The 12,349-nt window shown below is 44.3% G+C and overlaps 1 protein-coding gene across 2 annotated transcripts; it reads left to right on the forward strand.

Moving 5' to 3' along the window:
- The first annotated feature begins 8,790 nt into the window (after positions 1 to 8,790).
- Positions 8,791 to 9,132, forward strand: LOC132482456 (cornifin-like). 2 transcript variants are annotated; one of them, XM_060087778.1, is made up of 2 exons: positions 8,791 to 8,889; positions 8,956 to 9,132. In XM_060087778.1, the coding sequence occupies exons 1-2, from the start codon at positions 8,791 to 8,793 to the stop codon at positions 9,130 to 9,132; spliced, it is 276 nt and encodes a 91-aa protein (XP_059943761.1). The 2 variants fall into 2 exon arrangements, with proteins under 2 accessions (XP_059943761.1, XP_059943756.1); XM_060087773.1 differs by having other exon boundaries at positions 8,791 to 9,132.
- Positions 9,133 to 12,349: the final 3,217 nt, after the last annotated feature.

Below are 12,349 nucleotides of genomic sequence, written 5' to 3' on the forward strand. Positions count from 1 at the left end.
CTTAAGGTAGGATTGTATTGCTGTCAGCTTCCCTCTTAGAACCACTTTTGCTGCGTCCCATAAGTTTTGAGTCATTGTGTTTTCATTGTCATTTGTTTCCAGGTATTTTTTGATTTCCTTTTTGATTGCTTTAGTGATCTCCTGGTTCTTAAGTAGTGTACAGCTTAGCCTCCATGTCCTTGTATTTTTCACAGATTTTTTTCCTGTAATTGATATCTAGTCTCATAGCATTGTGGTTGGAAAAGATACTTGATACAATTTCAATTTTCTTAAATTTACCAAGGCTTGGTTTGTGATACAAGATATGATCTATCCTGGAGAAATTTCCATGAGCACTTGAGAAGAATGTGTATTCTGTTGTTTTTAGGTGGAATGTCCTATAAATATCAATTAAGTCCATCTTCTTTAATGTGTCATTTAAAGCTTGTGTTTCCTTATTTAGTTTCATTTTGGATGGTTTGTCCATTGGTAAAAGTGGGGTGTTAAAGTCCCCTACTATGATTGTGTTACTGTCGATTTCCCCTTTTATGGCTGTTATTATTTGCCTTATGTATTGAGGTCCTCCTATGTTGGTTGCATATGTATTTACAATTGTTATATCTTCTTCTTGGATAGATTGCTTGATCATTATGTAGAGTGCTTCTGTGGCTCTTTTAACAGTGTTTATTTTAAAGTCTATTGTGTCTAATATGAGAATTGCTACTCCAGCTTTCTTTTGATTTCCATTTGCATGGAATAACCTTTTCCATCCCCTCACTTTCAGGCTGTATGTGTCCCTAGGTCTGAAGTGGGTCTCTTGTAGATAGCATATATACGAGTCTTGTCTTTGTATCCATTCAGCCAGTCTATGTCTTTTGGTTGGAGCATTTAATGCATTTACATTTAAGGTAATTATCAATAAGTATGTACCTATTCCCATTTTCTTAATTGTTTTGGGTTTGTTATTATAGATCTTTTCCTTATCTTGTGTTTCCTGCCTAGAAAAGTTCCTTTAGCAAGTGTTGGAAAGCTGATTTGGTAATGCTGAATTCTCTTAGCTTTTGCTTGTCTCTAAAGCTTTTAATTTCTCCATCAAACCTGAATGAGATCCTTTCTGGGTAGAGTAATCTTGGTTATAGGTTCTTCTTCTTCATCACTTTAAATATGTCCTGCCACTATCTTCTGGCTTGAAGAGTTTCTGCTGAAAGATCAGCTGTAAACCTTATGGGGATTCCCTTGTGTGTTATTTTTCTCTTGCTGCTTTTAATATTTTGCTTTGTATTTAATTTTTGATAGTTTGATTAATATGTGTCTTGGTGTGTTTCTCCTTGTAAATATCCTGTATGGACCCTCTGTGCTTCCTGGACTTGATTAACTATTTCCTTTCCCATCTTAAGGAAGTTTTCAACTATAATCTCTTCCAATATTTTCTCAGTCTCTTTCTTTTTCTCTTCTTCTTCTTGGACCCCTATCATTTGAATGTTGGTGCGTTTAATGTTGTCTCAGAGGTCTCTGAGACTGTTCTCAGTCCTTTTCATTCTTTTTTCTTTATTCTGCTCTGCAGTAGTTATTTCCACTATTTTATCTTCCAGGTCACTTATCTGTTCTTCTGCATCCGTTATTCTGCTCTTGATCTCTTCTAGAGAATTTTAAATTTCATATATTGTGTTGTTCATCTCTTTTTGTTTGGTCTTTAGTTCTGCTAGGTCCTTGTTTAACCTTTCTTTTATTTTTTCCATTCTATTTCCCAGATTTTGGATCATCTTTACTATTATTATTCTGAATTATTTTTCAGGTAGACTGCCTATTTCCTCTTCATTTGTTACATCTCGGTGGTTTTTACCTTGCTCCTTCATGTGCTGTGTGATTTTCTGTCTTCGCATTTTGCTTAACTTACTTACTGTGTTTGGGGTCTCCTTTTCTCAGGCTGCAGGTTTGTAGTTCCCGTTGTTTTTGTTGTCTGTCCCCAGTGGCTCAGGTTGCTTCAGTGGGTTGTGTAGGCTTCCTGGTGGAGGGGACTAGTGCCTGTGTTCTGGTGGATGGGGCTGGATCTTGTCTTTTTGGTGGGCAAGTCCACATCTGGTGGTGTGTTTTGAGGTGTCTGTGTCCTTATTATGATTTTAGGCAGCCTCTCTGCTAATGGTTGGGGTTTTCTTCCTTTCTTGCCAGTTGTTTGGCATAGGGTGTCCAGCACTGTAGCTTACTGGTCTTTGAGTGAAGCTGGGCCTTGGCGTAAGATGGAGATCTCTGAAGGATTTTCGCCATTTGATATTACATGGAGCTGGAAGGTCTCTCATGGACCAGTGTCCTGAAGTTGGTTCTCCCACCTCAGAGGCACAGCCCTGACGCCTGGCTGGCGCACCAAGAGCCTTTCATCAACACAGCTCAGAGTAAATGGGATAAAAAGTAGAAAGAAAGAAAGAAAGAAAGAAAGAAAGAAAGAAGATGAAATAAAATAAAACAAAAAGTTATTAAAATAAAAAATAATTATTAAGAAAAAAATTTTACTAAGTAAAAAAAGGAGAGATAGAACCCTAGGACAAATGGTAAAAGCAAAGCTACACTGACAAAATCACACACAGAAGCATACACATACTCACTTACAAAAACAGAAAAAGGGGAAAAAATTATATATCTTAGCTCCCAAAGTCCACCTCCTCAGTCTGGGATGTTTCATTGTCTATTCAGGTATTCCACAGATGCAGGGTACATCAAGTTGATTGTGGAGCTTTAATCTGCTGCTCCTGAGGCTGCTGGGAAAGATTTCCCTTTCTCTCTATGTTCACACAGCTCCCAGGGTTCAGCTTTGGATTTGGACCAGCTTCTGTGTGTAGGTTGCCTGAGGGCGTCTTTTCTTTGCTCAGACAGGATGGGGTTAAAGGAGCAGCTGATTCGGGGGCTCTGGCTCACTCAGGCCGGAGGGGAGGGAGGGGTACGGATGTGGGGTGAGACTATGGCGGCAGAGGCTGGTGTGACATTTCAGCAGCCTGAGGTGCACCCTGCATTCTCCCAGGGACGTTGTCCCTGGATCACAGGACCCTGGCAGTGGCGGGCTGCACAGGCTTCCGGGAGGGGAAGTGTGGATAGTGACCTGTGGTCGCACACAAGCTTCTTGGTTGTGGCAGCAGAGCCTTAGCATCTCCTGCCTGTCTCTGTTGTCCACGCTGAGAGCTGCGGCTCGTGCCCATCTCTGGAGCTCCTTTATGCAATGCTCTTAATCCCCTCTCCTCATGCACCAGGAAACAAAGAGGGAAGAAAATATCTCCTGCCTCTTCAGCAGTTCCAGACTTCTTCCTGAACTCCCTCCCGGCTAGCTGTGGCGCACTGGCCCCCTTCAGGCTCTGTTCACGCCACCAACCCCAGTCCTCTCCGTGCAATCTGACCAAAGCCCGAGCATCAGCTCCCAGCCCCCGCCCACCCTGGCGGGCGAGCAGACAATCCTCTCTGGCTGGTGAGTGCTGGTCGGCACTGATACTCTGTGTGGGAATCTTTACACTTTGCACCCCTGTTGCTGCACTCTCCTCTGTGGCTCTGATGCTTCCCCCTCCACCACCTGCAGTCTCCACCTGTGAAGGGGTTTCCTAGTGTGTGGACACCTTTCCTTCTTCACAGCTCCCTCCCACAGGTGCAGGTCCCATCCCTATCCTTTTGTCTCTGCTTATTCTTTTTTCTTTTGCCCTACCCAGGTACGTGGGGGAGTTTCTTGCCTTTTGGGAGGTCTGAGGTCTTGTATCAGCGTTCAGTAGGTGTTCTGTAGGAGCAGTTCCACGTGTAGATGTATTTCTGATGTATCTGTGGGGAGGAAGGTGATCTCCTCGTCTTACTCTTCTGCCAACTTGAAGCTCCTCTAACAGAACATTTTGAATCAATTTCACTCCAATTAAAAAAAAAAGCAGCTGTGAAGCCTGGACTGAGTTTCTTCTCTACCCCTTTTGTCTCTTGCCCCCGAGGACAGTGTTGGGTAGGGGCTCTCCAGAGCTAAGACTTCAGTGCTCTCTCCACCTCAGCATCCACGCTGGCAAACATCGCTTCTCCTGCCTGCTGTGCCAAAGTGTTCAGGAGGCTTCTAAACACCTGGGATCTGGTGTTTCTTCTTTTTCTCCTCATCTTTTTCAGATGGGGGACAATGTGTGTTATAGAGACTTTGTTTTCCTTTAGCCATCCTAGCCTGAAATGTGCAGCCAACATTCTGGTCTCCTGAGATCCTCACAGTGGTCCGGGGGGAGGGTGACAGTAAAGCTCTCACTTGTTTCCAGATGTTACCATATATTAAATATGGGTTCCTATGGTAAAATGACTGGGTCTCGAATTCAGTGTGACAGTCTCTGCATGCTCTGGACCTTGGAGAAGTAAAGGAGGAGGGAGTGTCCTAAGTCAGAAAAGGAAGGGCATGACCACTGTGTTCATAGGCTCAGGGCTCCCTCTTTCCTGCTCTGTACATGAGTGATGAACTTCAGGCACCCTCAGAGCTAGTGGAGGGAAGATTCCCCCAGCTGGCCCAGAAGGGAGCCAGGTTTTGACTGGGGAAGAGCAGCAGCCTCCTGTGTTTTAACAAAAGGGGATTCTGTGAAATGTTGAGAAATTCTGGGAGATGTGCTTACCATCAGAAGCCACCCAGTTTCCCCTTTCTTTATGTGAGGAGTTTGTAGGGCCAGATTCACCAGGTAACCCAACCCTGATGGTGAAGAAACTGAGTTTCTCTGAAAGGGAGAGTATACTTATCACCACCCACTGGGTGAGATTCAGATGAACAAATGGGGAGAATGATGTCAGGGGTCAAGGGAAAATTCCAGAGTCGGGATCCAGAACAGTGTGGGGTTGGGTACAGGAAGCACAAGTTGAGGCAGGCAGGAGAGTCTGGCCAGGACGAGGTAGTGCGTGAGAGAGAAATTCCTTTGCATCAAGGGCCAGGGCCCAGGGAGGGCACAGAGTACCCCAGCTTCAGAGCTAAGTTCACATCCTACAGGGCCTGAGACAAACTGAGTGACACCACAGGACAGAGAGGAGGAAGCAAGTTCCTTGAGGCTGAGAATCCTATCAGATACAGCAGCAGGTTCTGCCTGGAGCTGCCTCTATCAGGAGCTTTAGAGAGGGAGTTTGCGTGAAGAGAGGGAACTGGTCCAAGCCCAGAGGGGAGCTAAACTGAGGCAAGAGGCTTGGAACTCAGCTGTGGTCATGGTGCTAGTAGTAGTCCAGAGGGAGGCGAGTCATTAAATTGACTGACAATGAACATTGGGTGGAGAAGGCAGCAGAAGCTGTCTGTCCTTTGCTGAACCTTACTCTTCCTCTTAACTCCTCCCAAAAGAGAGAGACTTCTCAGAAATCAAATAATGCCATTCATTCACCCATTCATTCATTAATTCATTTAGTCAGTTAGTCATTCTACAATCGCCAAGCACTGAGCAGCTACTACATACCAGGCGCCATGTAAGGATGGATGTGGACCAATGGCTATAGGGACACAGTGGGAGGCTCATCCAGGACTCAAGGTCATAAGAGGTGACCACCTGTGGAACCAGCAGGTGCTCTATAAACATTTAAGTAAGTGTCTGGGGGCAGGGGAAGGAGGAACTATCCACACACCTGGGTTTTAAGGGTGATTAGGATTTTCCAAGGCCACACCTAGTAACATATTGTGTTTTGAAGACAACTCTGAAGTAGTTACTTCAGTTTCATGTTGTTGATCAGAGGAAAATGTCAGTGTAAGGACTGAGGGGATCCCCATTCTTATGTCCCCAGAAAAGTCCATGGCAATGAGACTCTTCAGGATCCAACCATTATGGAGGGAAGGTGTACCTGGGCAGGTGCTCAGAGGCTACTCACCTTCTGCCATCCTGAATGCTATTACTGCTCAGGGTACCCAAGCTCTGTCATTATACCACCCTGGACCCCCTCCAGAGTGAAAGCAATCTGGTTCAAAACAAGCATTTTAACATTTCAGCCGTTCCCTTCCTCTTTCAGACCCTTATCCACTGAGTGATGATAAACTAAATGAGTCCTTTACTTCCATGTATGCTAACTCATGCCCCGTCCTATTTTCAGCAGTGCTGGAAATACCTTCTCTTTATCCCCAGAGCCACTTCAAACATTAAGCAGCTTTATTCTCACTTAAGGGGATTCAGCTTAGCAAAATATTAAGGGCTTACCCAAAAGGCAGGGCTCTTTCTGACCTCACATTGCCACTCACACAATGCTTTCCCAGGCCTGTGAGTGGGCCGAGCTCCAAGCCAGGAAGGTTGAGCTGCCCCTTTCCACCTTTAATCATTTTCCTGCCTGGACTTAATTTCCTCTGTAGGCATTAGAAGCAACGGTGGGTTAGGACAAAGGTGAACATAGGATTTCTGTGTAGAAATCCTTTTCTCATGGGGTCTATTGTTTGATCTTGGGTGAGTTATTTCACCTCTCGTGTCCTCAAACTCAGTTATCACTTGAGGAGTGTGGACTGAGCGAGGGTCTCTGAGATCCGTCAAACTAGTGACTGTGAACTAAGCTGCGTACCTTGCCCTAGGGAGTTCTTTCTCTGCTGAGGGGAAGGGGTCTTCATACTGGGATAACTCCTAGAATGAGATGACTGGTGTATATTAAGGACTTGATTAATGTTTGTTGAATAAATGAGGATACAAATATTACTATGGGAACACCGCTGTTTTGAACAGACACAGCTTTGATGCTCAGAAAGTTCCCAAAATATACAAAGCGAGAGAGAGGAGAAAAACATTGCAGCCAGCAAGATCCTCAGGTGTTGGGTCTGGAGTTGGAAGTGGGCAAGAGGTGGGGGAGAATTCATCCCTGAGGTCTCCATGGATGGGCTTCGGGTGAAGGTGGTTAGAAAAGCCTTGCAGGTTTTCAGGTGGGGGTGAGGAGAGAGGGTTGGGTTAGGAAAGAGGGAAGGGCCATGACCAGAAGGCTGGGTGGAGTGGAGGGAAAAGTTTATCCCAGAAGAGGAATTAGCTCTTGAAAATCTCTGAAGAAAGAGAGGGGTGAGGGTGTGGTTGGTGAAAGCAAAGCAGGTTTACCCAGATTAGCAACCAGAGAAGGGTGGGGTTGGTGGGGGAGCGATAATTAAGTAATTCCAAATGTGTGTAGTTCAGTGGAATTAGGAGAAAGATGTCAGGAATTGATATAAGGGCCTAGGATATTCCAGACAAGGAGTCTATAACCAGTCAATTCCATGATCTCTAGCACCTGCCTTTATAAGGCAGACAACTCGTGCCCACCTCAGTTCCTCTGCTCCCCTTCCCTTCCCACTTATTCATGTGCTCAAATGTATTCATCCCACAGAACTTGAGGAACAACCATCTCAAGGAAAAAGAGAGCAGGAAGGTGGCAAGACCACAAAAGGACTCAGCTCTCCCTGCAGAGTTAACTCATTAAACCCTCCAGGAACCCTATGGCTCACCCATCCCCCAACACAAGCCCTATATTTGGGTCTAAGGGGGAGGGTGGCAGTGGGAATCAGGCCCAGGTGACATCATTGTCAGACAGCCAAGTGGGTGGTTTTCATCACAAAAGCTGAGCCAACTTGTAATTGAGAGGAATAGGGTGACTCATGTTTGACAGGTAAGGAATGAAAACAGAGGGGCCCTGGGTGATTGTATTTCCTTGAGGCAGAGCTCATTCATTGCATAAAAAGCCTGCTGGCTGTTGACTTCACATCAGACAGTAGCAACCAGACAACCAGTTCTTCTCTGTGTACCAGGTGAGTCTCTGATTGGAATTCATTTGAAATTTTTATTTTTTCACTGTTGGAAAATGGACAAAGACAAAGATGAATTAAGAGTCATTAATAGTTAATAATACCCTGAAGCAGGGTATTAATTAGAGAGAGAGAATATTGGGGCATCTTTATTTTAAATGAAGTACAATTTGGGCTTGAAGGGACCTTAGAACTGGTGAAGCCAGCCACCTCAGTGGACAGCTGTGGAACTAGGGGTCAGGGAAGGGGACAGATCTGTGCAAGTTCCCATAGTAAATTAGTAACAGTGTTACAACTAGAACTCAGACTCAGGAAACACTCATCAACACCATTATTCTCTCTGTTTATGATAACTTATTATAAAAATTTTAATTCATAAGATGGACCTCTACTCAACATTTATTATATTTAAGGCATGATGCTAAGCACTGTGGAGGAATCAGATGGTCACAGAACTTACTTAAACTTACAACCTAGCAGGGAAGATAATGCATGTACACACACATAGATGAACTGCAAAGTAGATAAGACAGGTGTGGGGGGTGCAGGGAAGTGTGGTGGCAGTTTGGGGGAGCTGTGCTCAAGAAGAGCTCCCAGTGATGGCACATGAGTGAGCTATGATGGAGGAGTATTTAGACAGAGATAGGAAGGGAAGCATTTCAGAGAGGACGGTGAACGCAAAGACCAGAGTGAAGTCGTAGGAGCTCAGATTCACATAGAGTCATCCTATAAGTCGCAAGGTGTCCTGTGTGGTACTAGGGGTGTGTATGCTGTGGTTGTTTCTACATTATTACTTTTCAAAAGACTTAATATGTGGTCTTGGGTATGTGTCAGTGAGGGATATGACATGTCTGGGAAGAAACAGAGCCAAGGAATGAGTCAATGAATCCCACTGAAACGGAGCAGAACGAATTGTCTTTCAGCTCCTCCTCTTGAAACGACCCTGAAATTTCAAAGCATATTTTAACTTTCACGTATAGCTAGGGGGTAGGAGAGGCTCTCTCATCTAAAGGGAACTGAAATGAAATATATTTGGTATTTAACTTGGTTTCTTCTCTGTTTAGTCAAATCATTGAATCAGCTTTTCTGTCTCTAGGTCTAGTCTACTTTGAAGCATGAGTTCCCACCAGGAGAAGCAGCCCTGCATCCCAACACCCGACCCTCAGCAGCAGCAGGTGAAACAACCCTGCCAGCCTCCACTCCAGGAATCATGTGTCTCCGAAACCAAGGAGCCATGCCACACCAAAATGCCAGAGCCCTGTCACCCCAAGGTTCCTGAGCCATGCGAACCCAAGTTTCCAGAGCCCTGCCACCCCAAAGTTCCAGAGCCCTGCCACCCCAAAGTTCCAGAGCCTTGCCACCCCAAAGTTCCAGAGCCCTGCCACCCCAAAGTTCCAGAGCCATGTCCTTCACCAGTTATCCCGGGGCCAGCCCAGCAGAAAACCAAGCAGAAGTAATGTGGTCCACAGCCAAGCCCTTGAGGAGCCAACCACCAGATGCTGAATCTCCTCTCCCATTCTACTTCTGTATCCCATTTACAGTTAACGTGCTGTCACCCTGAGTCATAACCCCTCCCTCTCTACACCCTCTAAAAAATTTTCCTCACACTCAGTCTGGAGGGCTCCTGAGCCTTTGAATAAGGCTGAAAGTCTCATTGGCTGAGCTAGTCTTCTGGCTGCTCAGGGCTCATCTGAAGAGGGATATTGGGGTCAGGGGAATCAAGTGAATCTTTCCTGCTCTGTCCCCATTAAATCACTTTTAACTCCATAGCTGGCTATGTGCATCATTGGCCTACTCAGCTTTCTTCAATTTTCTTTCACCTGAAGCAGGAACGGTACACAGTGAGGGCTGGTTGTGAGGGCTGCAATCAGAAAGTGCCTGATCTCAGCACTAGAAACGTGTGTGTATGTGTGTGTGTATGATGGTTGTACTCATAGGCATTGCTGGGTTGGCACTGGGAAAGCAGGCAAGGCCATCAGAGCCTGTTACTTTGAGCAGCCTGAGCTAGAGCAGTGCTGTCTTCTTGGCCTTGAGTATATTCTTCATATCTGAGTGTAGATGGTGGCTGTTTCATGCCATCTCTGACTCTGAGTCCATGCACCCAAGTCACCTTTATTCTGTTCTTATTTATTATTATTATTATTATTCCTGTTCCAACATGATTATCTATTCTTCACTCATCCTCCCTTCCTGATGCCCCATCACATAGAGCCAAGCTCTTAAACACTCACACTCACAGACAGAGACACACATATCTACATCCACAAACACATACCTACCCACACACTCACACACAGAGAGACACACACAGATCCCCCAAATTACGAAACGTACACACACACACACACACACACACACACTGATTCAATCAATTTAGTCTTTATTTTTTTTCTTTCACTGAATCCTCAATATGAAGACCCCAATTCTGTAGCAGGAAGGAGAGTAGCATCCACATGTGTGCCCTAGGAGGAACCTGAGAGGGTGATCTTCACACCCTCTCCCATATGAAAATACACTCACACAAATACGTGCTGACACAGAGGCACACGTGCACCTTCTCTCTCTCTCCCTCTCTCTCTCCCTTTCTTTCTACACACACACACACACACACACACACACACACACACGGTACCTCTAACAGTAGAACATGAAAGTAAATGCAGCAAATAAAAAAGAGAAAGAAAATTTTAGGCAGGTTTCAGAAGGGAAAGGTGTTAATCCATATGAGACAAAAAGTCAGCATAAAGTTGAGGGAGAGCAGATCATTAAGATATATTGATAAAATGCAACCTAAGTGTCCATCGATAGATGAATGGATAGAGAAGATGTGGTGTATACATATACAATGGAATATTACTCTGCCATAATAAGGAATGAAATCTTGCCATTTGCGGCAACATGGGTGGACATAGAGGGTATTATCTTGAGATAAGTCACACAGAGAAAGACGAATACTGTATGATTTCACTTATATGTGAAATCTGAAAAAACAAAAAAAGAAAACAGAAAGATTCATAGATACAGAGAACAAACTGGGGGTCGCCAAAGGGAAGGATTTGAGGGGATAGGCAAAATATGTGAAGGGAATTAAGAGGTACAAACTTCCAGTTATAAAATAAATGTCACAGGGATGTAATGAACAGCTGAGCAAATATTGTCAATAATATTGCAATAACTTCATGGTGGCAGATGGTTACTAGACACTGATGATCAGCTTGTAATGTATATATTAAAGTTGAATCACTATGTTGTACACCTGAAACTAATATATTGTATGTCAATTATACTTCAATTAAAAAAAATAAAGGGAAAGTTATGAAGAACCTAGGGGCAGGACGGGAATAAAGACACAGACCTACTAGAGAATGGACTTGAGGACATGGGGAGGGGGAAGGGTAAGCTGGGATGAAGTGAGAGAGTGGCATGGACTTATATATACTACCAAATGTAAAATAGATAGCTAGTGGGAAGCAGTCGCATAGCACAGGGAGATCAGCTCGGTGCTTTGTGACCACCTAGAGGGGTGGGATAGGGAGGGTGGAAGGGAGACACAAGAAGGAGGGGATATGGGGATATATGTGTACGTATAGCTGATTCACTTTGTTATAAAGCAGAAGCTAACACACCATTGTAAAGCCATTATACTCCAATAAAGATGTTAAAAAAAAGAAGAAATGAAATTGAGTTATTTGCAGTGAGGTGGATGGACTTAGAGATTGTCATACAGAATGAAGTAAGTCAGAAAGAGAAAAACAAATACCGTATGCTAAACATATATATGGAATTAAAAAAAAATGGTTCTGAAGAACCTTGGGGCAGGACAGAAATAAAGGTGCAGAAGTAGAGAATGGACTTGAGGACACAAGGAGGGGGAAGGGTAAGCTGGGACGAAGGAGAGAGTAGCATTGACATATATACATTACCAAATTTAAAATAGATAGCTAGTGGGAAACAGCTGCATAGAACAGGGAGATCAGCTCGGTGCTTTGTGACTGCCTAGATGGGTGGGATAGGGAGGGTGGGAGGGAGACACAAGAAGGAGGGGATATGGGGATATATGTGTACGTATAGCTGATTCACTTTGTTATACAGCAGAAACCAACACACCACTGTAAAGCAATTATATTCCAATAAAGGTGTTAAAAAAAAGTGTTGGAAGTTGTGAAGCTCATAGTTTAATCAAGTGACCAAGACGGTATGTTTTCCAAAATTATAATTTTGCTTAAAAGTTCACATTTTATCATCGGCAATAAATGCTCTTTAATTTTCTATTGTTGTTTAACAAGTGACAACAAACTTAGAATCTTAAAATAACGCATATTTGTTATCTCATGGCTTCCAGGGGTTAGGAGTCTGAGGCATGCCTTAGCTGGGTCTTCTGCTCAGTGTCTCATAGGTTGCCATAAAGATGTTGGCCAGGCTGTGACCAACTTCCAAGCTCATTCAGATTGTTGGCAGGATTGATTTCCTCGTGGCTCCAGCTTTTTGCTGGCTGTCCAATGGAATCCTCTCTCAGGTCCTAGAATCCACTTGCAGTTCCTAGAGGCTGTCTGAAATTCCTTGCCAAGTGAACTTCTCCAACATGGGCACATGGGCTCTTGATTCATCAAGCTTGCAAAGGGAGTGTCTAGTTCCAGTCTGCTAGTCAGAGTCACATGCACGACAAAATCACAA

The sequence above is a fragment of the Mesoplodon densirostris genome, chromosome 2, assembly GCF_025265405.1.
Source record: "Mesoplodon densirostris isolate mMesDen1 chromosome 2, mMesDen1 primary haplotype, whole genome shotgun sequence".
NCBI lineage: Eukaryota > Metazoa > Chordata > Mammalia > Artiodactyla > Ziphiidae > Mesoplodon > Mesoplodon densirostris.

What these genes read in the sequence shown, in the direction of transcription:
- LOC132482456 (XM_060087773.1), top strand. Translation starts at nt 8,791, where the DNA reads ATGAGTTCCCACCAGGAGAAGCAGCCCTGCATCCCAACACCCGACCCT.